The sequence below is a fragment of the Cryptotermes secundus genome, unplaced genomic scaffold, assembly GCF_002891405.2.
Source record: "Cryptotermes secundus unplaced genomic scaffold, Csec_1.0 scaffold79, whole genome shotgun sequence".
NCBI classification, from domain to species: domain Eukaryota; kingdom Metazoa; phylum Arthropoda; class Insecta; order Blattodea; family Kalotermitidae; genus Cryptotermes; species Cryptotermes secundus.
Genome location: NW_019741974.1, coordinates 3,126,411 through 3,151,411, shown reverse-complemented (window position 1 = coordinate 3,151,411; position 25,001 = coordinate 3,126,411). Strand labels below are relative to the sequence as shown.

Genomic DNA, 25,001 nt, shown 5'->3' with positions numbered 1-25,001 from the left:
AACCATAGCAGGGTACCTTGTCCACTCCTCAGTATCATCTTCATGAGTCACATGGATGTTTCGGTTTGGTCATGATATATACAGTGTACCTTTCAAACATGAACCACTATGTTGTAATATGTTTAAACAGATCAGCCAAGCAATGTAACACTTGCCCTATGAGGAACTAATACTGCATATGCAGCAATAATTCACTATACAGAATGAGGGAGTGAAGACTCTTGACAAGTGTTCAAAAGGCTTCCACTCAACAATATATCTTGTCCAAACAACATAATACTTGGCAGAAGATGAAACAGTCAGTAGGAAGCTGACAGCTGTCACTGCACTCCTGTAGTTCACAAGTAGTGACTGCAAATTAAAATGACTAAAGCCAAATTAGTTTTCTAAGTTAACAGAATGGCTGAAAGTGTGTCAGTTAAATTAGGATATAAATCGTAGTAAAAATCCTAAAATGATAATTATTTGAGACCTCAGTTATGGAAGAGAAATGCACTTTAGGAAAAATAACTTTGGGGAATGGATAAAGTGGCGCTGGGGCAGGTTTTCTCCGAGTACTTCAGTTTCCCCTGCCAATCTTCATTCCACCAATTGCTCCACAATCACCCTCACCTATCATCTGGGGCTGGTACAATAGGCCAGAAGTGGCCGCAGTACAAGGGACTTAGTCCCGCCCCACTAGCAACAAAAAAAAATTTGGGCAACCAGCTTGAGAGCAATATAGAGATAATTTTGTAGTAAAAGGGAGGAGTAGCAGATACATTTGGAAGCAAAATTAAAGCGTGAACAGTGGAGTATTAATCTTCGTGTAATTGTATATATTGTGATTAAACTTGCACACAGAAATTGCAGAATGTTGCAGAGTCCTATTTACAAATTGTCTATCAATCCTTGAAAAGTAGATTTCCTTGTAGTGGGTCAATGTCCGAGGGACTTAGGTGCCAAGATATTGTGATGTGTTGCGCTATGGAGGACACCCCCTCCCGCCCCAGCGGTATGTGGTGGCATTGTAGTGCTGTCGTTAGTATGGTAATAGGCGAGTCAACGCCCCGCCCCTCTCCCCGCGGTGACATAACACGCAAAGCCGCAATTGCTACGTACAGGCAAACACTGCGACTATATAAGGGAACTACACAGCCACCGAAGATAGTTCTCAAGTCAGCAGTGAACGAGTTGGTGTGTGATCAGGAGTGACAGAGTTGGAATATAGCAGCAGTCACAGAAACAAGAACCGGACGCGTGTAATAATCAGTGATAGTTTGTGATAAGTGAGTAATAATTGGGAGTGTGTGATACAGTGACACTAGTATAGCTCCCGTATTGTAATTAATACGTGTAGACTACTGAGGACAGAGTGAATTGATTTGTGCATAGGGTTTGTAAACTGTGGAAACCTGCAACAGTGTTGTAATTAACTGTAGCCGATACTGGTAGGTTCTTAAATAAACCAGTTAACAATCCAAACGGCGTCTTCAGTAACAAAACACGTTACAATATATTAAACCAGTAGATAACTGCTATATTATGTCACACACATCCTCTCAGAAGTGCGACAGAAAAAGCCTTATAAATATGCATAGGGACAGCAGCAGCTCCAATAGTTAACAAGACAGGCAGTTTCTAACCTAATGGTGCCCACAGTCTGGAGTCTGAGGCTCAGACCACAAGCTACAGCACCAAAAATGCCATCACTGGTGGAATTTAGATAGAAATACTTTTTTTTTTCTCAGATGCTGCCCCATTGCACAGTGATTGCTGGTAATATTTGGATATGTAAAGTGAAGCAAATTAGTTTATGTTGATTTCAAATATTTTCTTCCAAGTGAGCATCTAGATGCTCAAAAAGATCAGTCAGTAAAATTGTGCCCAACTGCTATACTTTGATGGTTCATCAATTTAGTAATCAAGATGCCACATTCCAAATAGCTTTCACAGTCCTAGGTTTGGACTGTTTATATAAAATTTTTAACAACTCTAGTGTACATACTATTTGTAATCACAACTTCTGGTGGTTCTGTACCAGTTCTGGCAATATCATTACAGAGTTTTCCAGGTGAGGACTTAACACTCCCTTTCCCATTCACTGTTATGTACTGTTTGACAGTTACTGGGCCATTGTACTGTAGGCGAGGACCAATATGGACGTCAGAGGAGTTCTCCACAAAAACAGGCGGTATCTGTTTTGTCAGTTCAGAAGGTGACTGCCCAGGAATGGTGGCGAGTTCATTCTCTGATTCAGATTCTGAGGTGGATACATCCTCATTCACATAACTATTCAGCATGGCTTCAAGCTCACACATATCTGTAGAAAAGGACAAATCAATTACATACTTCGGCTTTTCACTTATATGTATTCTGTCACTGGGCTCTCTTATTTCAATTCATAATATTTCAGCATCCACACAAACCCTGTACCAGTCTTGGCTCACTTAAAGGTAGAATTATGGATAAAGTAGAAATATAAGGCTGCTGACATACAAGGCAAGATTCAAATGCAGACAGGAGGGCTAATCATTATGCTGTGACAGCGAGATTATCTAAAAGTGCACTATACAATGCTTTCTAACGAAGTCTATTTTCAAGAAAGCAGTCTTCTGGGATGTGGCACCGTGTAGATGTGGTGTTAACCGATGTTTCGGAGGAACGTATCGTCTCCATCTTCAGGGTCTGCTTGTACCGGTTCTCACGGTCTCTTCGCTTGTGGATTTCTTATTTTTCCTTCTACCCTGAAGATGGAGGCGATACATTCCTCCGAAACGTGTTGGTTAACAACACATCTACACGGTGCCACATCCCAGAAGACTGCTTCCTTCATAGTCACCGCCATGAAAACCTCAAATCTTACATCTGTCTATTTTGGTGGGCACATTTTGCCAAAATCTTACTCTGTTAGCACAGATTACAATGGGGATCAAAACTGGTACCATTGGTACTGCTGGAGCAGAAGAGTGAATTTGGACTGTCATTTGGCTTGATAGCATAAAGAAACATTTCTGTTTTACATGGTTAAGCACTTCTGTACTGAAACATTTCACACAAAAGTTACAGGGTTTAATAACATAGTAAGAGCTATACTAAGATGGCCAAGCATTATTCTACCATCTGTGATGTGTATGTACCATATAATGGAAATCAGGCAAGAACAATTATGTGTACTAGATTCATAACACTCATATTGGTGAAACTGGCAGGCAACCCCACACTTACAATGGTTCCAGAGGAGCTGCTTAACTCACACCATCATAAGTCAACCCCATTTTCCCATAAACATAATGTTATAAATTGCAGTTCCATTCCTGGACTAACAAATGGAGAAAACTAAGTAAAACACTAATTACATGCCTTTGAAAAAAATAAAGCTATCCCTCTACCAGGCCGTGAAGGCCCATAGGGTTGTGAGACATTGAGGGTCCCATATTATCTAGACAATCGGCTCAAAGATGGTGGTAAAGTTGTGAGCCTTACGCGCTGGCTGCGCTTTACTCCCCAGGAGAATTATTTAATTAATTCCTGGTACTCATTTCTGTTAGAGGCTAAGTTGACTCCAGGGCCATAGTGCAGCTGGAAGGTTTAGGTCAATTGATAAGAAATCCAATGACCTCATCGGGACTAGAACCCGCGACCTTCCGGCTTGTAGCATAGTGCCTCAACCAACTACACTACCACATGCCCCAATTACATGCCTTCACAGACACTTCTTAATAAGTGTGAAAACATGCATTCAATAAAAAATAAGTCAAAACATTGATAGACGATGGATAAAGTCCAAAAACCCAATATATCAATGTGTTATACACCATCGTCAGAATCCTATAGTAACTACAAGTCAAAACATGTTTAAAAATATCATAAAAATTAATTTATTTCCTCTTACATAATTTATTTTGAGGAGTAAGAGATTTATTGGACAAACACAGAAGAGGCTGGGACTGCATCTCTGTCATCTGAATCATCACATGCTGGCATATATGTGAACCACAGATGTACATTAGGGGGTTTTCAGGGTAAATATAGTCATAAATGCAATGGCTCATAAGTTGGGCCATGATAAGTCATGGGTAGCCTAAATTTTAAAATTTAAAGAAAAATTTTAAAGGATTTAAAATTAGAACTAAAGATTTTATAGTGCTACTACAGGAAAATCAATATTAACGTGTGTAAAATAATCTACAAACCAGACGGATATCAACGAAGTAGATGTTGATAATAACAAGGAAAGGAACAAAGTGTTTTTAAATGTTAAATTTTAAACTAAGTGCAGTGTAACAGTGAGTGTATACACCTGATGATGGCTGTTTGTGGCCAAAACATGTAGTGTAGAGGAAGCAAGATCAAGGACACATAATATATTGTTTGCACTTGGGATGGAGTTTGTATCATTATATCATTTATCGTATAGTGTGCAACAGGATGCTTAAATATAATAATGTTGGAGGGAATGTTACCAAGTTCATTATACATTTCATACATGTCCATGACTTGCTACAATGTGTTGTCCATGTCTGGTGTGGTACTGCTATAACAAATTCGGCAACTTGAACTATCTTCAAGTGAAAGCTACTCTCCCCTCCCATCCCCCATTTCGCCTCCTCCATTCAAACGATCACAATAATACAAAAGGTCATCATCGTAAACATGTTGTAACTCCGAAACGGAAGTTAATCTGCAAAGGAAAAAACTTTACTTCGAAGTTCAGCTGGAACTGATTTCCCAAAGAACGTCGTCATAAGTATCGTACTAGAGCTTTGCATCATCCTGTATAGCGTCAAAGGACTGATGGTTTGAAAGAAAGGTCATCACCGTAAACATGTCGTAACTCCGAAACGGAAGTTAATCTGCAAAGAAAAAACTTTACTTCGAAGTTCAGCTGGAACTGATTTCCCAAAGAACGTCGTCATAAGTATCGTACTAGAGCTTTGCATCATCCTGTATAGCGTCAAAGGACTGATGGTTTGAAAGAAATCGGTGGTGGCGTAATCGGTCTATCATCCTGAAACTTGCCTCCAGGGGCTGAGGAAACCTATGAAAAACATCACTCAGGATATCAGATGTCCCGGCCGGGAGTCGAACCGAGAACCGCCCGGTCACGAGTCAAGAACGTCAGCTGCTCAAGAAATTCCCCACTTTTTATGGAACCCACAGATTCACTACCGTGTTCATTAAACACCCGTCACTAAACCCTATCCTGACACACTTTAATCTAGCGCACATACGCACAACCAACCAACTTACTCAAAACCCCTCTCGGAAACCACATCTGACCTCCAATTTCTCACGTTATAAAAATGCTGTAGTTCTAACAGTATTTAAATAAGAGATCGATTGGTCTCCTTACCTTCGTGCCACACATTTGAAATGTTTATTCCTCCTACTTCTTGTCTATATGACTCTAATACCATTTACATTTTAAAAACCTTCACCGCTCTTAATCATTCGCCAGACGGAGCAGGACCGACCAGCCCAATGAGGAAAACAGTGATTCCTATTCCTAGGTTCCTACGATGCATAAGATACCTAGTCGGACACATTAGCACGGAATAGGAACAACGGTTACGAACGTTTACAAATAAATGACGTTTTACTATAAGTGATTCGGACAGTTGCAAACGCGCTCGCTGACCTCGCTGATGAACCCGAAGAGGAACAGCCAATCAAATTATTTCACTTATCTCTGTTGGCGGGAATGCTACACTTTTTAAGTTCTTTGTTGGAAAAATGATATTTTTTTTTTATATTTTAGTCATCTTAGAAAATTTATAGTAACTTCAATCTATTATGTGTGAAATGAGCGTAATTTTGCAAAATGAATTGCCCGTAATAAGGGTAAGTTGACATTTGTTTTCCATAACCTCAATAAGGTCAGGTCATTAACATATTTTAGCAATTTGGGCTTCTTTGCAACTAAATTTTGTTCAGCTGCAATAATTATAATTATTATTTTCAATCTTATATTTTATTGTAGGATTTGGACGCACTTTTAAGGTGTGGAATATGCTATGAGTATATGAAAACATCCATGATCACTACGTGTTCCCATAATTGTAAGTAATAAATTTAATTTGAAGTCGTTATTCTGCTTAGAATACACCAGAAAAGTTGTTTTGATGTCTTTAAAGGATGTATATTATGTGGTTTATTTAAAATATTTGGAGCAACAGTAGGTTTCCTGAGCAGTCATGTTTGTGGATTATGTTAGAGTTTTCGATACCAGTCCCAAGAATCATAGTTCAGAGTTACTCATAAAGCGAAGAAAACATGTAAATGAGCTCTGACCTTAGTTTCCCAAGATGTAAGTTTCGTTTATTTTTTTCCAATCAAATAGCATTCGTTTTCTTCATTCATAGTGTGTCTTGCACATCCCATCATCTGTCAAATTATGTTAGCAATAGTAGGTGAATAGTAAAAATTATAAGTATTGACATGTAATTTTTCTCCATTTTCCATGTTAATTTATCTCTCGTTAAGCTCAAATGTTCCCTTTAGTATTTTGTTTGTGGGTACAAATGCCAGTTCCTTCAGACTGAAGGACTAGGTTTTACTCTTATAAGACGGTGTGTAGAATAATAGAATAAATTAAGGAATTGGCATACATTTCTATATGCAAGCACAGTTATGCACTGAGACATTTGTTCCTTCACAGAACAGAGCATTAATTACCTGTCAGGTTATAACAGAGATGTAAATGCCAATGGCAGAGTACAGCGAAATTTTTAAAGCTGTTGATGAGTTCACAGCTCTGCATTTCACCACTATCGTTTTATTGCCAGCTGTGAAGTGCACACAAATTTTGCCATTTACTCAGCATGCTTCACGTCCTATAACGTTTGGAAGGAAGGAAAATAATTTAACTTGTGGACTTCTACACGGTGTTATGTTACATGACAGGCAGTGCAGTTGATGTGTGGGAGTTGGTTTATGATTTTTCAGCAGTAGGCAACAGTTATCAGTGCCATGAGCCATTTCTTCCCAGTTAACAATCAGTCAGCAATGTGGCATGACATGGTTTGCTATATTTTAGAGCAACACATATTTCTGACACCTGCGTGATAATACAGATCTCGCAGGAAGTGTCAGTGAAAATTTTGACATAAATTTCATGAAGAAAGAGTTCCCAGCAGACAAACAATTCATAATTTGTTGAATAAACTTAGAACAATGGGACCCTTAATTGACAAGAAACAAAAATCATAAGTGCCGAGTACCTAATGACAAGTTAGATGACATAGGGGCCAGACTTGAACATACACCTAGAAAGTCACTGAAATGTCTAGCTCAAGAGATTGGAGTATTAAAGCCTAGTGCAAGAAGAGCAACACAATGGGTGAAGCCATCCAGTGAAAGTTGGTGTGTGGTGTGCTGTTAAGTGCAAGAAGGATTGTTGTACATGTTTTTAATGAAACAGTTAATTGCAAAAGATATTTATGTGTAGAGGAACAGCCTTTTGAACACCTCCTGTGATCTGTGAAGCAAGGTAAAAACCTCCCTTCACTCCAAATGTTATCAGCATGCCGAGTCATCGGCATAATTTGCATGCGCTTTGCATCCGGCCATGCATCAGTCACAGTCAAGCACAGAACTGTGAACGCATCAAGTTCATTAAAAAGGCACTCTGTACATTGCAGATTGGTGTATTCTTTACCGGTACAGTGATGCTTTATGTCTCTTTTCCATGGATACTGTTTTGGTATTATTCCATTCAGCAGCAGATGTATGCAGTTGTACAAATGAAGTTACCCAGCTATGTTTTTAAATAGAATACTTTTGCAAGTCAGATTCCATTGGGATATTTAGTGAATTCTTTACAGATCTGATAGAAGCAACAGTTTTTACAACTTTATTCAAATTCACTGTACTTCATGTTCAGTACAGTTGTACTGTTGAAGAAATTAAGAGGACAATCTGTACATTTTCAGGATAGGTAATAGAGTTAATTCATTAGTTCTAACATTGTTTATCTTATTTTCAGATTGTTCACTATGCATTCGCAAATCACTGATGTATAAATCACAGTGCCCAGCATGTTTTGCGGAGGCATTTGAATATCAGCTGCGTAACAACAGAATTCTAGATGATATAATTGAAGTTTTTATTATACTATCAGATGAAATTAAATCATTTATGCAAAACTATGGGAAATTTTCACCCCAGAATAAAGCAAATACAGTACCTGATTTTCTTCAAAATTCAAATTTGTTATCAGATCTCAGAGGACAAAATGATGTTATTAGTGAAGGAATTATTCATGATGTATCTTCAAACCAGAAAGATACTAGGGCAGCCTGTGGGAAGATGTCTGAATCTACGGATACACCAACTACATCATCTTACGTATCTGAGTCACAGAACATAACAATGACTAAAGCAGAACTAGGTGATGTAACGTTGCCAGATGCGGCATCTGTAAAGCAACCATATCCGTCACCAGATCATAAAAGAATGGTTTCTGAAGGTGATGTGTCGATTCCATCAATATTCAGTTCAAGGAGGAAACACAATACTACTGACAATTTAGTCCCATGTCCTGTATGTAGCATTGACATTCCAGAAAAGAATATCAATGTACATTTAGATGCATGTTTGCAAAGAGCAGAGCAGTCCGACCAACATAGGTAAGCACTTGCGCATGCTTTAAGAACAGATCATCATTGCGTCTCAAAAATTTTGCATGGTTTGGTTTTTTTTTTTTTTCTTTTTTTTACTCATAGGCTCTACACTTCATGCTTCATAACTGACAATTATTCCAGTCCCTTCAGTCATTTCATGGATTAATTCCCTGTAACCGGCATACCATGTTTTTGGCCCCCTGCTCCAGTTGGTTTCCAGTGAATTATGTTCTGTTAATCTGTGTTCTCCTCTTTCTGTGTATCCGTACCGCAGTGATGGTTCATAGCCTCTGTTTCATTCTATGTCTTGTTTCACCATTCTAGTCCTAACATGGCATTCCATAATTTGTTTCTGATATTGTCAGTTGAGCTCTTTCTGATTTAGTACTCAGCATTCTACCTCATAAGTTAATATACTCTAAAAACATTGCACAGTATACAAGTGATTCATTATTGTGTGACTGTTAAACAGTGTCCAATGTCTGAGGTATGTTTGATATTGTAACGTGTTTCATTACAGAAGACGCCGTAGAGATGGTTAATTGGTTTATTTAACAATCTTCAAATAACGGCTACACTTAATTATCACAATATTACGGGTTTCCACACTTTACAAACCCTACAACAAAATCTCTTAACACTATCTTCAAGAGTCTTCACGTATTAATAACGCGGGAGCTATACAAGTCTCCCTGAATTACACACTCCAGATATAACTGGTTATCGCTGGTTATCGCACACGCGTCTGTAGCTCGTAACTTGCGAACTGAGAACTCGTTGGTAATGCACTGACTGGCTGACTGTCACAGTACAACTAACTGTGAATAGCCTTCGCTGCTCCTTATGTAGCCTTGATCGGACAATACGGCCACGTAATAGGCACCCTTGTTGCCTGGCGCTGTGTTGCTAGCAACGCTAGCGGTAGTAACCGCTGTTACTACTGTAACAATCCTGTTGCGTCACCGTGCGGAGGAGGGGGAGGGGAGTGCCGACCCACCCGCCGCGTCACTGCTGGCCGGGGGGGGGTTCTCCCTTGCGCAACATGTCACAATATACTAAAGTTTTATGTTTTTTCAGGTAATTAGATGTGTTGACACTGGCAGATTTTTTACTGACCTTGTGGGAGCTGCCCACATTCAAGCAAGTATGACAGCTCAAGTATCAATGCTTAGCAACAGCGAGTAAGCAATGATACTTGCGCTGTCATACTTGCCTGCAAATGGGCAGCTCCCACAACCTTATTTTTTATATTAATCACAATGGTTGGGATTGAACATTCAGTCCTTTACATGTTAACCGGGTGTGAGATTACTAGACCAAATCACTAACTAAACAATGAGAGCTATGTCAGTGATCAGTCACCCAATGGAAAGATACTGTGTATCGGATATACCTTAAGCAATAGGCAGTGTCCAAAAGTTTTCACATATCTGCTTTCCTTTTCATGTGAAGAATCTCCATGACCTAATGACAGTATGTATACATCCATTTCTTTGGTTAAATAAAAACTGTGATTTGCACTGCCATTTTACAGTTCTCCAAAAAAAGTACAGAAGAGAAAGCCTTTACCAAAACTGGTATATTCTTTACTTCAAGACAGAGAATTGAGAAAGATCCTAAGACAACATGGCTTAAGCACGCATGGTGACCGTAAAGCTCTTATCATCCGACACCAGAGGTAAGTAATGAATGTAATGCAGGAGAAGAGGATTTTAGACCACAGTTGAACTTTCAACTTCTTATTGTTCTGCCTTTGTCAGATCTCTATGCAAAAAAACTTATTTTGAGGGTGATGTTGGAGGACAGTTCTGAGTAAAATATGACATCTCATAATCATGCCAAAATTTAATGCTTTCCGAGCCGTGGTAAAGCATAGTTCATGTACTTTATGTTGACACAATGTAATATGTTTAATGTCATTAGAGTCAAATGGGAAAATGTTAGAATTTCTATAGGTTAGAAACTGCTGTGCTAGGCCTCTTGTGGCATACAAAACATCACAGAACAGCAGCAGTACATCAGCATCATCTGTATATAGTGAACATATACAAAACACTGCATATGAGATTTCGATTTGGCAAGAGTGAAAGGGCCATATGGAAGATTAGCTGTAATGGGAGAATAAAATTAATCCTGCTACTGATATGGATGAGACAGCTTCAACATTAAAGAAAAGCATGCTGTGCATTATGTACAGAGGTGTTCCCATATACAAGGGCTTTTCAGAAAGTGACCTCTGGCGAGCTGTTACCAAACCAGCAATGAGAAAAAAAAATTATATACGAAAAATATGTACATACTTAAGCTATTTCTCAACATAGTTACCGCCAGAATTGAGGCACTTGTCATATCAGGAAATAAGTTTTTGTATGCCCGTGTCAAATACATCTGCTGCCTATGAGGTCAGCCACGTTTTGACACCTTCCATCAACTACTCATTACAGTTGAAGCGCTGTGATCTCAACCAGCTCTTTAGATATGTAAGAAGGTGGTGGTTGCTTAGAGCAAGATCAGGGCTGTAAAGAGGATGGTCAGACAACTCCAGTGAAACGCTCCAGTAGTGCTTTGAGTGCAGGCAGCTTTATGGGAACACATGCATTGTCATGAAGGAGCATTACACTGGATGTCAGCATTCCATGCCTTTTATTCTGAATGGTCCTGCACAATTTTTTTCTAGTGCTTTGAAATACACTTCTGACATTTTTGTTGTCCCTTGTTGCATGAATTCCACCATCAGCACTCCTTTCATGTCCCATAAAACAGCTGTCATCAGCTTTCTGGCAGGCAGACATTTGTTTAAATATTCTGGGCTTTTTGGTGAATGTGTGTGCATCCACTGCTTTGACTGCTCCTTGGTTTCAGCAGTCACAAATGAAACCCATATTACATTACCAGTTACTAGTATGATGTAACTGAGAAATTCATCACCATCTTTGTGGTATTGCTTAAGAAACAGTCAACGCTAAAGCCATTCTCTGTGTTTTATGCACACTTGTAAGCATTTTCAGAACCCATGTTATGCAAATTCATGATGTATTTCCACAGCATTCATGTTTTAGCACAAAGAAAGCAGATAACAGTGCAAATTTTACAGCTTGTGGGATTGTCAGTTGCAGGACACACCATGACTGACTCTGTAGAGACAAGAACAAACATTAGGTGATCAATTATATGATAGTTCACAAGGCAATGAGTCATGTGACACTACCTCACCTGCACAAGTTCTCCCCACACCCACATTAGTTGCCTAAAATAAACGGAGTTTACTTTCCAAATAGCCCTCATATACAGATCATTGCAACAGGGATACAGAAAATATATAGCTGATATCTTAGATACAGATTAGGTAACAGAAATATACATAGACCATAAGTAAACAGTATGTGCTGAGATTAGATACTAACCTTTGACATAAAATGTTATATTTTTACAGAAATTTGTTATAATGATGCATTGTGAATGTAGCTGGTTTACATTATATCCCAACTGAGTATTTTTGTGCGTTCCCTCAGCACTTTCAGAGAAACTGTGGGATAGTACCTTTAAATAGACAAAAACCACTTTCTTCAACATTTGCTGCGCATAATCATCTAATTTAATTCCAGCAGTTGGTACAGTGTCATTAAATAAGCAACAAATCCACCTGTGCACCTTTATGATGTGCTGAAAGGGAGGAGGTAACTTTGTCATTTTATAATGCCTTATGAGTGACACAGATCATAGAAAGTTAAGCACAATCAATTTTAGTACCCTCAGCATGCACCTACCGTTGTGTTGTCACAGTGAATTCTATTTCAAACAGATTGCTTTCACCAAGAAGGATGTTTTTTGAGTGTCTGAAGTTTAACATCTATATTCATTGCAATGTAATATTTTTTATATTAAAAATATTATTTTTGTTTTCGCACCACATATTTTGCCCATATTTGAGATATCTTCATAGGTCTGACACTTCCTGACCTATGGTATCTACTTTTTTAAAAGATCTTCTGAAGATATATTTATTAATTGTTTTTGGTCATTGAAATATTACTTAAAATACTGATGAAACATAAATGTCATTAAAGCAGCCGTTACATTAGAATTTTTGAAAATTTTTAAGAAAATGTAAAAAAAGCAATGAATAAGAACATCTTTACAAAATATCTGAAACAGTGAGAAAACTTAAGGTTAGAAAAATTTAATGAAATTGGCTCTAAAGAAGTGTGACAAAAACATGAAGCATGTAAGGTGAAAAGCAAAAACAACAACATCAAGTTGTATTTGAAAGTGAACATACATAATAATTGTTGTCAATACAGTAGTGTGAAAAGTACTGTATAATGATTCAGCTAAATTTTCATGACTTATCAGAGGTCATTCTTTATATTCAGTTCTGTCATGATATTTTTGGGAAGTACTTTAAATGTTTTAAGTTTTGTGTTGTAGATTCACTTTACTATACAATTCAGACAGTGACACCTTAAATCCAAGGTCAACTGCTGATATAATTAAGCAGATTGAGAGGGAGGAGCAAGAAGAAAAGAAAGTTTGCATGGCAGCCAACACTTCAAATGTGAGTTTAGGTCTTTTATACTTTGCTGTTATTTTTCTTACCTCCATCTAGTGCTGAGATCAAGAATGATGGACCTCTACTTCCGCTCTTCATGGTGTGATGCTTAATTAGTTAAGCACAGAGACAACTTTTCTTTCACCCTTCAATACTTTTACCATAAATTCTGTTTTATATACATGAATTCTCCCTACATTATGTAAGACTTCACTAACACAAATCTTACTTCATGCAAAAGCTTGTGAAAATAAATTATATTCCACCATTATTTGTTGTATGCAGAAATTTGTTAACAAACTACCACTGAATTTAAGATATATTAGGTACATGTTATTCTGTAGTGAAATAAGTGGGGGAAAAAAACATTTTAAATATGCATGTTTGGTTTGCGGTCCATTTTCTTGCCTTTTACACGCGTATGTTACTAGATGTTGCCTCATAAAATAACCAGACTTATGACACATATGCTATGTTCAGATCACTGTGCATGTGTCATTCATTCAAGGAACTTTTGGGGAATAATGTATAGTAACAAACACAAAGATAGAAGCTCACAATAAATTCTTGTGACACACTGGTGACAGTATGGATACACTTTGAATCATTTTACCATTCCACAACTCGAAATATGACATAATATACAGTAAGCAGCCATGGCCTGACTTGCTATACTATTCTGGTATTTGCCTTGAGAGACTGAGGAAAATCATGAAAATAATCAGTTGAGGTAGCTGGTCTTCAGGCCCAGATTTGAAGCAGAGAATTTCTGAATACAGTACAGGACTATTACCCTCCTGACCACAACATTCAGTACCTATCAAAATTGTAAACTGCCTTTTCACATGGTATCAAGTTTTATTCCACAATGTTTGTGTTTTCAGGAATATATTGCCTGAACATGACTTTTTCCTTGAACAAAATAGTGATTTTACTTATTGAAGAATGATCATTTAGATAACATACTTATGAAAATCCTCAATGTGTAATGTAAAATACTTTGTATGCTTCAGAGATGTGTCATTGTTTAATTCTTACAAGGCAGATTTTTATTTCCGCGAAGTTTAGAATATACAAAAACTTCGTACTATTCATATATTTGCCTGTAAGGACTGACAAAAACCACATATATGAACACAAAGACAATGCGGCAGGCTTGTAATGTTTACGTGCTGTCTGTGGGTTCAAAAGATAATATGGGTGTAATCCAACACTAACCACTTAATTTAAGGGTAAGAACCACTACTGATAACTTAATCTATTCATGATCAGTAACAGTGTTTCTATGTTGACTGGTGTACACATCAGTGCATAACTAATGTAACATTTAAACTGAACTAAATCTGCCACTGACCACTCCAACAATGAGCAACACTGTCTTACGAAGTTGTCTGCCTGTGGGTTCATAACATACGTGNGGTTTTGCGTTGGCTGACCTGAGAGAGCAGCATGTCTGTATAAAGTTTTGTTTCAAACTTGGGAAAACCGCTGCAGAAACGCACCAAATGTTGAAGCAAGCTTTTGGTGAAAACAGTTTAGGCCAGACACAAACTTACAACTGGTATAAGCGTTTTAAAAATGGCCGAACATCGACTGATGATGACGATCGTTCGGGACGGCCATCAATGGGCAAAACACCAGAAAATGTCGCAAAAGTTAGGGATCTGATTCTGCAAGATCGTAGACTGACCATCTAAGACCTCTGTACCACCTTGGGACTAAGTTATGGTACATGTCAACAAATTTTGTCAGAGGAACTGAACATGAGGAGGATTGCGGCGAAGTTTGTGCCACGACTGCTGCAAAATGAACAGAAGCAGCATCGCTTGGAAGTCTGCAGGGAACTTCAACAGCAGCTTCAAGAGGATCCAACCTTTCTTTTGAAGGTTGTCACTGGTGATGAAAGTTGGGTTTATGGCTACGACCCTGAAAGTAAGCAGCAATTGTCGCAATGGAAGAGCCCTTCTTCACCTCGGCCAAAAAAAGCTCGACAAGTCAAGAGCAACATTAAGTCCATGTTGATCTGTTTTTTTGATACTGACGGGATTGTTCATAAGGAGTTCGTCTCTCCTGGTCAGACAGTCAATAAAGAGTTCTATCGCTATGTTCTAAGGCGTTTGAGGGAGAACATGACGAGAAAACGTCCAGAGAAGTGGCGCACGAACGACTGGGTACTCCACCATGACAACGCACGACCGCATACAGCTTACATTGTGCAGGAATTTTGGCTAAAAACAAAATGGCAGTTATTCCCCACCCACCGTATTCACCAGACTTAGCTCCATGCAACTTCTTTCTCTTCCCCCAAGATGAAAATCAAGTTGAAGGGGCGAAGATTTGATACAGCTGAGGAAATTCAAGTGGAAACGCAGACGGTACTAAACGCCCTAACAAAGAAAGACTTCCAGGATGCATTTGAAAAGTGGCAGAAACACTGGGATCGGTGTATCCGCTTCCAAGGGGACCACTTTGAAGGTGATGGTGCAGAATAAGATCTAAGTAAGATGTAATAGTTTTTATTAATATATTTTGGGAACTTTTGGATTTAACCACGTATTACCAGCCGTTCTAAAAAAAATAGAAGTGGTCAACTTCCCAAAGAATATCTGGTGGGAAGCAGACCAACAAAACCTTGACCAGAAGCAGCTTGAGACACAGTAGCACTCTACTATTTGAATAAATGTTTACAATGGACAGCATGCTGGATCAAATAAGAAGATTTTGTAATGGGAAGCTGACTAATTATGCTTTACAGTACCACAATTTGTCTTACATAGGCCATGGAGGAAGTTATTAAAAACAGGCTACTCAATATTGACATGAGCGAGGGTGATCAATGTTATCATTTGAAGAGTCAAAATTTAAAGGACTTTCTCCAAAGTAACTAATTGAAGTTAATGTGCCAAAGGATATTTACCCAATTTAACTCAAGAAAGCCCTATATTATATTTAAGCATCCTGTTGCACTCTACACTTCTATATGTGATGATACAAATGCCGTCGTGAACGTAACAATTTATTTGGTTGTAGATCTTTGTCTTTTCCTCCTCTACACAACATGTTTCAGCTGTAATTGGCCATCATCAGGTGTATTTTTCACTACGTAGCTGTCACACTGCACACAGTCCAAAATCTAAAACATCAGCCTGTCAGTTTTGAACTTTAAATTTTAGAAATTTTAAATTTTAAACTGGAATTCTAAAATCAAATTGGCGAGCGTGTGTTGGCGAGATTTTAAAACAAAACTGACAGGCTGAAGTTTTAGATTTTGGACTGTGTGCAGTGTGACAGCTACGTAGTGAAAAATACACCTGATAATGGCCAATTACGGCAGAAACATGTACTGTAGAGGAAGAAAAGACAAAGATCTATAACAAAGTAAATTGTTGCATTCACGACGGCATTTGTATTATTACACATAGTCAGAAAGCACCCTGAAATGTCCAGTACAATTTTTATTTTGAAATTACAATCTGAATTTAATTCTTGGGGGCCAGGGGGTGGGGAGAAGAAAGAAAAGGTGAATGATGGAAACATTTTATTTCACTTTTGAATTCCACAAACAAAAATGTATGAGAAACGCCCACTTATGAGGAAAATGTAAATAATTAAGATTTGTTGGACTGTGTAACCTGTGGCCTAACTATCAAGTAGTTGCTGTTGAAGGTCAGCTGAAAGGAGTGGTTTGTCTGATGTTTGTCATTAATTAACTGCTCTCAGCTGTGATATGATTACCTGAGAAGGGGCTGCATTCCATTATTGCAGAACACTCCCTCCATATGTGGAATTATTCCTTGAATGGGCTTTCAGTTGACTGTACAGCATTTTGTTGTCACATCATCACTTGAAAGTGGCATTACATGCTGCTGTATGCTGATTAAGTCTGAAAAGAAGTGACGGATTTATGTGGTCCATTAGGTATAGTATATATGTATTGTCTGTGATATATGTTAAGAACAGAAAATAGGGAGCATTATTTTTGGGTCCTCATAATATTTTGAAACTTTATATTGGTGAAATGTAACATTTCAAAATGTTCGGAAAAGACATACTGCATTATTGTAGGAGCCATGTTAGCTCTGTTATCAGAGTCAGGGGGTTACCAAGTCAGTCATTAAGTTCTGATTTCTAGTGGTAATGTTTTGATTTTTTTGTCATATCCATAATAGTTCTAGGGCTCACCTAGCTTTCTATCCAATTGACTCTGGATGTTCTTTCCTTGGTCTTAAAGCGATCGTTGTGGAGCTCCATGTTTGGTGCTTAGGTACACCTTGCTGATCTTTATTTTTCACTTTCAGAAGCTGAAAATAGACAGAAAAATGGATCCTAAATTGATCGAACAGGCTCAGCAACAGTACAGTAAGTGTGGTTTTCTTGTCTTCTGCCATGAGCTGTAGTTGTTACGTTTGCTCTTCACTTGTTACTGTGTCTGACACTAAGTCTCTCATTTGCCAGTTCAGTGCTGTAATCTGACAGAACCATTACATCATGATGGAAATAAATGGACTACTTTTGGTTTATTTTTATTTACAGGGAATACTTACAAAGAGGGCTGTAAGAATAAGGTAGCAGTTTAAAGAACAATATATCCTGGTTATAATTGTATATGGTGGATATTCAACATGCATTCCTTGAATAGGGATTAAATTAAATTACACAGAATTCTGATGGACATTGTGCAATGTCTGTTATATATTTTATAAAAAAGTAAAGTTATCCTTGTGTTTATTTAAGTACCACCCTGTAACTACCCATTGGACAATGGAGGTAAAAATTCACGCATTCTTACACTAGATGAAAGTGAGTGGTTAGCTTCATATCTTCGCTACCTTAATCCCAGGGAAGGGCCTCCTCTACCCATTACACAGGAGACCAGGTAGGCTCCAGAGAAGTTCTAGATGTGGTGGTGTGGAGAAAGCTCCATGCTCTTGTCAAATATAAAATCCTGGTTATTCTGCCCATAGCCTGTCACTGTTGACTGAGCTATTGCTGTCCTTGTTACACAACATACTAGATTGGTGATGTCATTAGGTGCTTGGTTGTTACTATAGCAATCTAGTGGATATCACATAAATTAATTATATAGAAGGTTCTGAGACTGGTCCTGGCTGATGCCACTTATATAAAAAAATCAGTGGAGACATTACATAATACCTTTTCATGCATATTGCTCACCTTGATTATGCTCCCTTGGAAACAAAGTTAACTATTGTAGGATTTACGGTTTTCATACAAGATCTACATGGTGCCATATCCCAGAAGATGACATTTTTCATAGTCACCGCTGTGAAAACCTCAAATCCTACATAGTGTTGCTCTATGGGGAGGCTACTAATCGACACATTCAATGACTCAAGACGCTACTCGGTTCACACAAGATCTACATGGTGCCACATCCCAGAAGACGGCATTATTCAAAGTTAACTATTGTTCAGTAAACCACTGTTGGTCATACATGTATGCACTGCATAATCATCTGGGATCCTAATGCAAATAAGTTATTTTATTGAAGATATCACTTATGCAGTTTTACTTAGAGCAGTGGCCTCCATAAATTTCTGAAATGTAATCAAAACTGTAAGAGCCGCTTCGTGAGAACATTCTTATTTTGTTTCTGGCCCATCTGAATGGCTGTTATTTTTTAAGTTGGAATGTTCATATTCACCAGACTCTGACATGTGGTGCGTGACTTTTGAATACTGAATGTGAATAAAATCTGCTGAACCATTTAGGTGCTAGAGGAGTGAACACACAGAATTCTAGAAACCACCGCTCCGCATTCGGTAGGGCTGAAAAATTGTAAATTCATCCTAATCTCAAGATAATTTTTGTACCATCAAAGTACTTTCTGAATACCATGTTTTATTACCGTATTTACGCATGTATAGGCCACACATTTTTTTGCCAAAAATTCAAGAGGAAAACTGGGGTGCGGCTTATATTCGAAATCACACTTCATTTAAAAAAAATTATATTCATAATTAGTAATACAGGGTGTAATACTCCTGAAATAATATTCCAAGAAAATTATTTTTTCCATAATTTCTCTCTGAAAATTGTGCTGCGGCCTATACATGCGTAAATACGGTATTTCAGGATGCTGTATGTGTGTTACTGCAATGGAATCTGAGGATTTTTTTTTTTTTTTTTTACTATCACACTGCTTTCTCATGTACACTTTGTATATGAGAAAGTAAAAATGAAAACAATGAGAAATATGTTGGCTTGATGACAGATGTCTAAAGATCAGAATAGAGACAGTGCCTGAAAAATCACATATATTAAATACAGCACAGACAATGGACACTGTCTCAACATAATTGTGGTTTAACAATTCAACCATTTAAAAAAAAATTGTAAGGAATCGTTAAATTAAACGCTGTGCATTGCCTGAACATGTGCTTGGGGTGACATAGCCAAGCTATGCATTTAGGGTGATATTAAAAGGGTTATAGTTCCACACAAGAAAGTTATTTATTTTTAGCTTGTAGCATATGAATCATAGAAACTTCAAAGCTACTTATCCATCTACATTTACTTTCAGTACACCAGAATAAAACCAGTTTTGAAAAACTGATTCAGTCTATTCGAGAACGAGAAGCAGAAAAGAAAACTTCAGTTAAGCAAAATTTCGTTATAAATGATGTGGAAAATGATTTTGAAGACACCGTCAAAGAAGCAGGTGTGCAAAATGTAGTTGGGCTGAGGGTCATCATGAAGAACTGTAGTGCTGAAGAAGACAGTGATGCCATAAAGAATGAATATGACCTGAATGATCATTCTAGCAGTATGTCATCAAAAAATGTGACTAGTATGATCAGTAATCTTGGTGATAAGGTGAACCATAATGACAATATCAGTGAGACAACATTTGATGTGAATTATGAAGGTGACACGGATGATACTCTGTCCCCAGTTCTAGGCAGACATACAGTCACTGATTGTTCAAGAAAGGAAATTGAGAAGACACGTTATGAAAGAGAACCATCCCAGAATTTAACTCCAGACATGTTTGAGAAGAGTTTGTCCATGCCGTGCAGCAAGAAGTATAGTTCTTCAGTAAAACAGTCACAGGAAGTTGAGAGGGATGACGAGCGTGATGCAGGTAGCAGCCAAAGCTTCAGTCTTCTAGCAGAACAAATACAAGGTAACAAATGTCAGTGTTGGAACATCTGTCCTGCATTGAAGGCACACAGGTATATGAATAAAACTGTTCCACCAATTGCATAGAGCACTATAATATTAGTCTGACATGATTTTGTATTATAAAATATATTAAATATAATAAATTATTGTCTTTAATTTAAATTTATTTTTAAAAGTAGAAGGAAATAATTATGTGATGTCCAAATTCTGATGGTCTAACACACATCCAGCTGACACATTGTACATCAACATGATTTATAATGCGCTCTTGATTATGTTTGCTAATGAATAGCAGAGGAAGCTTAAATCATTAAAGAAAGCATTGATAATCCAAAATTACCATATTATCTTCTCTGACAAACTTTGCATCTTGAATTACTTATGCTAATATTGTATGAATATATATTTTTAGCAATAAGTATATTAGTAGCAAAACTTAAGTGTCATGGATGGGAAGCTTCAGTTTTTATTTTCTCTTTAAAGACAGGTAACGTAATGGGAAGGTGCCATATAACAGACAAGTAGAAACCCGTGTAGTTTTATACATATCTATCTCTCTACCTATATATACGAGGGGGTACCCAAAAGAAACCGAACTTATTTTTTTTAAACTTATTTATTCAAATTTTAAGCACAAACCTTCAATCCCCTTCAAAGTACTCTCCACTTACACTAATACACTTGTCTAGTCTTTTATTCCATTTTTCAAAACATTGTCTAAATTCATCTTTTGAGATGCTTGACAGCGCCTCCGTCGTTTTTTCCTTCACCTCAGCAACATCAGCAAAACGCTTTCCTTTCATGTCTCTTTTCATTCGAGGAAACAAAAAAAAAGTTTTGATCATTTCGGGACTCTTCTTTCAAAGCACAGCATGCTTCCACGTGACCTTGTTTTTGTTCAGCAGTCAGCAGTCGTGGCACGAATTTCGCAGCCACCCTTTTCATTCCCAGATCTTCTGTCAAAATTCGCTGAACTGAGCTCCAAGTCACTCCCGACAGCTCCACAATTTCTTCAATGGTCCGTCGTCGATCTTCCTTGATGATTTCACGAATTTTTTCAACATTTTCATGTGTTCGGGCCGTGGAAGGACGACCAGAACGAGGTTTGTCATCAATTGACATTTCACCATTTTTGAAACGGGAAAACCACTCAAACACTTGAGTTTTCCCCATAGCATCGTCCTTGTACGCCGTTTTTAACATTTCAAGAGTTTCTGTTCCACTTTTCCCGAGCAAAAGGCAGAATTTCACCGCCGCACGCTGTTCACGAAAATCAGCCATTGTAAAAACGACGATCACACAAAACAGTTGTCACTATAAACTCTGCCGAAACTAATCCTTACCTTCTGAAGCAACGGTAGTCGGCTTATCGACTCAGGAATGTTAGCTCTATGCGCTCATAGCGGCAAAACGCGGTACTACAAAAGCTCTGCCCACAAAAAAATTAGTTTGGTTTCTTTTGGGTACCCCATCGTATGCATATTAGGAGGTACTTAGTTCTAATCTTGGTCAAACAACTGAGTGTTCTGGCTGAAGTTATATGATTTTTCTCAGTCATTCCAGGTGAATTCCTTGGCACTTAAATTTCCTCCTTTTCTGGTTTACACACAATTTCATTCAGTGCTTTTGATGAAGTTAATTTGAAACCTATTAACAGATCATGCACATTCACATATGAATTTGAGTCCCATAAATTTTAAATGGCAGTTTTCCTGTATTCATCACATTAATTTTATGTTTTGTATTCTTTAGACCAGTAAGTTAGTTCAGTAGATACTTATAAAAGGTAAAGCTATCCCTGTAAGAGGCTGTGGAGGCCCATAGGGTTTTGAGATGCCAAGGCCACCACATTTTCTGGACATTCGGCTCACAGATGGCAGTGAGGTTGTTTTCCTTATGCACTGGCCACCCTTTAACCCCAAAACATTCCTGGTACTCATTTTTGTTAGACTCTGAGTCGACCCCAATGCCATAATGTGGCTGGAAGGGTTAGATCAACTGAAAAATCCAGTGACCTCATCAGGAATGAAACCCATGACCTTCCAGCTTGTAGCATAGTGAATAAATACTTATTCATTTTAGAATTTGAATTCCATATAAGGTATGGAGTACTACTGTGAAACAGACTGTTACATCTTCCTTCACAGTCTTCACTTATTCACAATTTCATTATCATTCTGCCAAATGCAAGGTAATGTAATGTTGCACAAAATAAATTTTCATAATTAGGATTGTCTTCAATAAAATAATGTAAAAGTAAAGGTATCCCCTTAACAGGCCATGGAGGCTCATAGGATTGTGAGATGTTGAAGCTCCCACATTTTCTAGACAATTGCCTCACAGATGGCGATGTGGGAACCTCCCACATTCTAATATGCACCTTCACCAGTCTAAGAGACAACATAAAACTTCTACCTTGTAAGAAACCGAGACCATATTTATACAGCACTTGCTGTCCGGCCCTCTGGAGATCAACACAGGCACTGGCCAATCAGAGCTCACAATTGCAGCTGCACTGCTAGCTCTGTCCAGCGGTAATGGTATAAAAGTGCACTGCACTTCTTCAGTCCACCGATCACAGCCATCATAGCTACATTGACATCATGAAGCAGCTGCTGCTGTAACTCTCCAGTAACAGCACAAAGACAACAGACTCTGCCAGCACACGCGCCACAGGCTGCTGATCCTACCAGCGCATGCACTGCCACATCACTGGCCAGCCAGACCTGCCGAACTGCCATAAAGAAGACCAGTTGAACAAACGGTCCCTTTCAGGGCCAGCAAACTCTTTATCGTTGCCACCGGGCCGAGCTGACCGCTACGGAAGGAGTCACTGCCAGTACCCTTAAGGCAAGCTCCCCACTCTAAGTGCAGTGAACATTATTGTTACAGATTCATGTGGTTGTCCGAGCAACATTGACACCCACAGCGGTAAGGTTGAGAGCCTTACACGCCGGCAGACCTTTACCCCCCAGGAATATTCCTGGTAATCATTCCTGTTAGAGGCTGAGTCAACCCCAGGGCCATAGTGCAGCTGGAAGGATTAGGTCAATTGAAAAAAAAAAAAATCCACCTCAACGGAACTCAAACCTACGACCTTCTGGCTAGTAGCATAGTGCCTCAACCAACTATGCTACTGCATGACCTTTGTCTTCAATATACTGACTTAATATAAGTGACATGAAACAACTACTTAATATTTTCTCACAAAAGAGCACACAAAACAAGAGGGTAGTCACTTTTGTTTGTGACATTACATCGACCCAACTCCCCTCAACCCCACAAAACATGCAAGCCCAGTGACTGTTCTGTTTGGCATTGAGTAGACCATAGAGTATGTCTGTAGGGTCTCTGGACTTATAGTTTCAGTAATTGAAGACAGCCCACATGTACCAAAAATTTGTGCTTATAGAGCTGCTTAATAGTACTGAGTCACTGGGTTAAAAGTCTATGTTACTCTATATCAGCTGCTGTGACTAATGCTGCTTTTTTATTTTTGTCAGGAAGTTCTTAAATGAAAGAAAAATAATAATACAGAAAAATTCTTAGTAATTTTCTTGGATTAGTGTCCAGATTGTAAGAAGTAAAGGTGAAGTGTCTCTGCTTAATTAAGTACTGTCATGATGACATACAGATTGGTGGTATAGCTCCATACATTCTTAACCTTGGCACTAGATGGTGAGTGGTTCACTTCCAAAGAAAGGGTCCTATGTTACCCACTGGATAGAAGACTAGGTGTATCCCAGAGCTGGGAATCAAACCTCTTGTCTTGTAGCCTGCAGCTGGTCAGTATACTGACTGAGCAGGCAGATGACAATGTTGTGCCAATTATGCGATAATAATCCTCTACTCACTAGCTCTTTGTTTTAGAAATAAAGTAACTAATTCAGGCATAGATAAATGTTGTGTAATTTCTGCTTACAGAGACTACCTTTGAAAGCAATCTGCAAAATACTGCCTCCGAGACAGATGAAACATTAGCAACAAAACGAATATCCAAACGGCTGAATTCACAGCTTGATGATCCAGATTTTGAACCTAATTCTGAAGATCTATTGGAAGACTTTAAGATCAGAGGAACACCTGTTAGAAGAAGAAGAAATACAAAGAAATCCTCACAGCCTTCACGAAGTAGAGGACAGACTCTTAGAAAAAGGGCAAAACACTAACTACATTTTCAGACATTAATGTTAAATTAAGTAAGAACAGTTCAGTTTTGTAAATTTCTGATAATCTTTTTAATTATATGCCCTTGTTAAAATGTACATATTACTATTTACATTTTGAAGAATAAAATCTGTTTATGCTAATGTAATCAGAACACATTTACTCCCTTATCTTTGCACAAAGTGCCTGTGCATCAACTGAACATCTAAATTGTGATCTTCTGGGTTGCAACATATTGTACCTGCAAAAATCACATCTAAACGTTCACTGTTATGAGAATTTTAACACTTGCATTATGATATTTGGTTTGCTAGGATTACTGTTTCACATTGAAGATATCTCCAGTTCATATCTCACCCACAAGATTGGCTATGCTGACTGAGGATTTTTATGATTTCCTTCAGTCCCTTTAATTAAATGTTGAGCACAATCTTACTTTAAGCTGCGGCCACTTTATCCCACATTCTTCCAAACTCACCACCCATACTCATGCTGTGCTTTCACTCTGGATAGATCTGACCTATGTGGTTCGCACG

At 38.2% G+C, this 25,001-nt stretch overlaps 2 protein-coding genes across 4 annotated transcripts in view; one reads left to right on the top strand and one right to left on the bottom strand.

Annotated features, from left to right (window-relative positions):
* The window catches only part of LOC111872801, a 36,658-nt gene extending 31,171 nt beyond the window's left edge, over positions 1–5,487 (bottom strand). Inside the window, exons 1-2 of the mRNA XM_033754841.1 lie at positions 5,336–5,487; positions 1,988–2,302 (exon numbers count right to left, since the gene is read on the bottom strand). Coding sequence (XP_033610732.1) covers positions 1,988–2,302; positions 5,336–5,399 — 379 coding nt within the window. The 5' untranslated portion in view covers positions 5,400–5,487. The remainder of the gene's footprint in view (positions 1–1,987; positions 2,303–5,335) is intronic.
* Positions 5,488–5,628: 141 nt separating this feature from the next.
* On the top strand, positions 5,629–24,613 carry LOC111872829 (E3 ubiquitin-protein ligase RAD18). 3 transcript variants are annotated; one of them, XM_023867033.2, is made up of 8 exons: positions 5,629–5,823; positions 5,963–6,041; positions 7,967–8,609; positions 10,138–10,281; positions 13,032–13,158; positions 17,451–17,511; positions 19,697–20,299; positions 24,223–24,613. In XM_023867033.2, the coding sequence occupies exons 1-8, from the start codon at positions 5,776–5,778 to the stop codon at positions 24,465–24,467; spliced, it is 1,950 nt and encodes a 649-aa protein (XP_023722801.1). In that variant the 5' UTR covers positions 5,629–5,775; the 3' UTR covers positions 24,468–24,613. The 3 variants fall into 3 exon arrangements, with proteins under 3 accessions (XP_023722801.1, XP_033610736.1, XP_023722803.1); XM_033754845.1 differs by having other exon boundaries at positions 19,697–20,348; positions 24,223–24,319; XM_023867035.2 differs by lacking the exon at positions 24,223–24,613 and adding an exon at positions 22,745–23,144.
* The last annotated feature ends 388 nt before the right edge of the window (positions 24,614–25,001 follow it).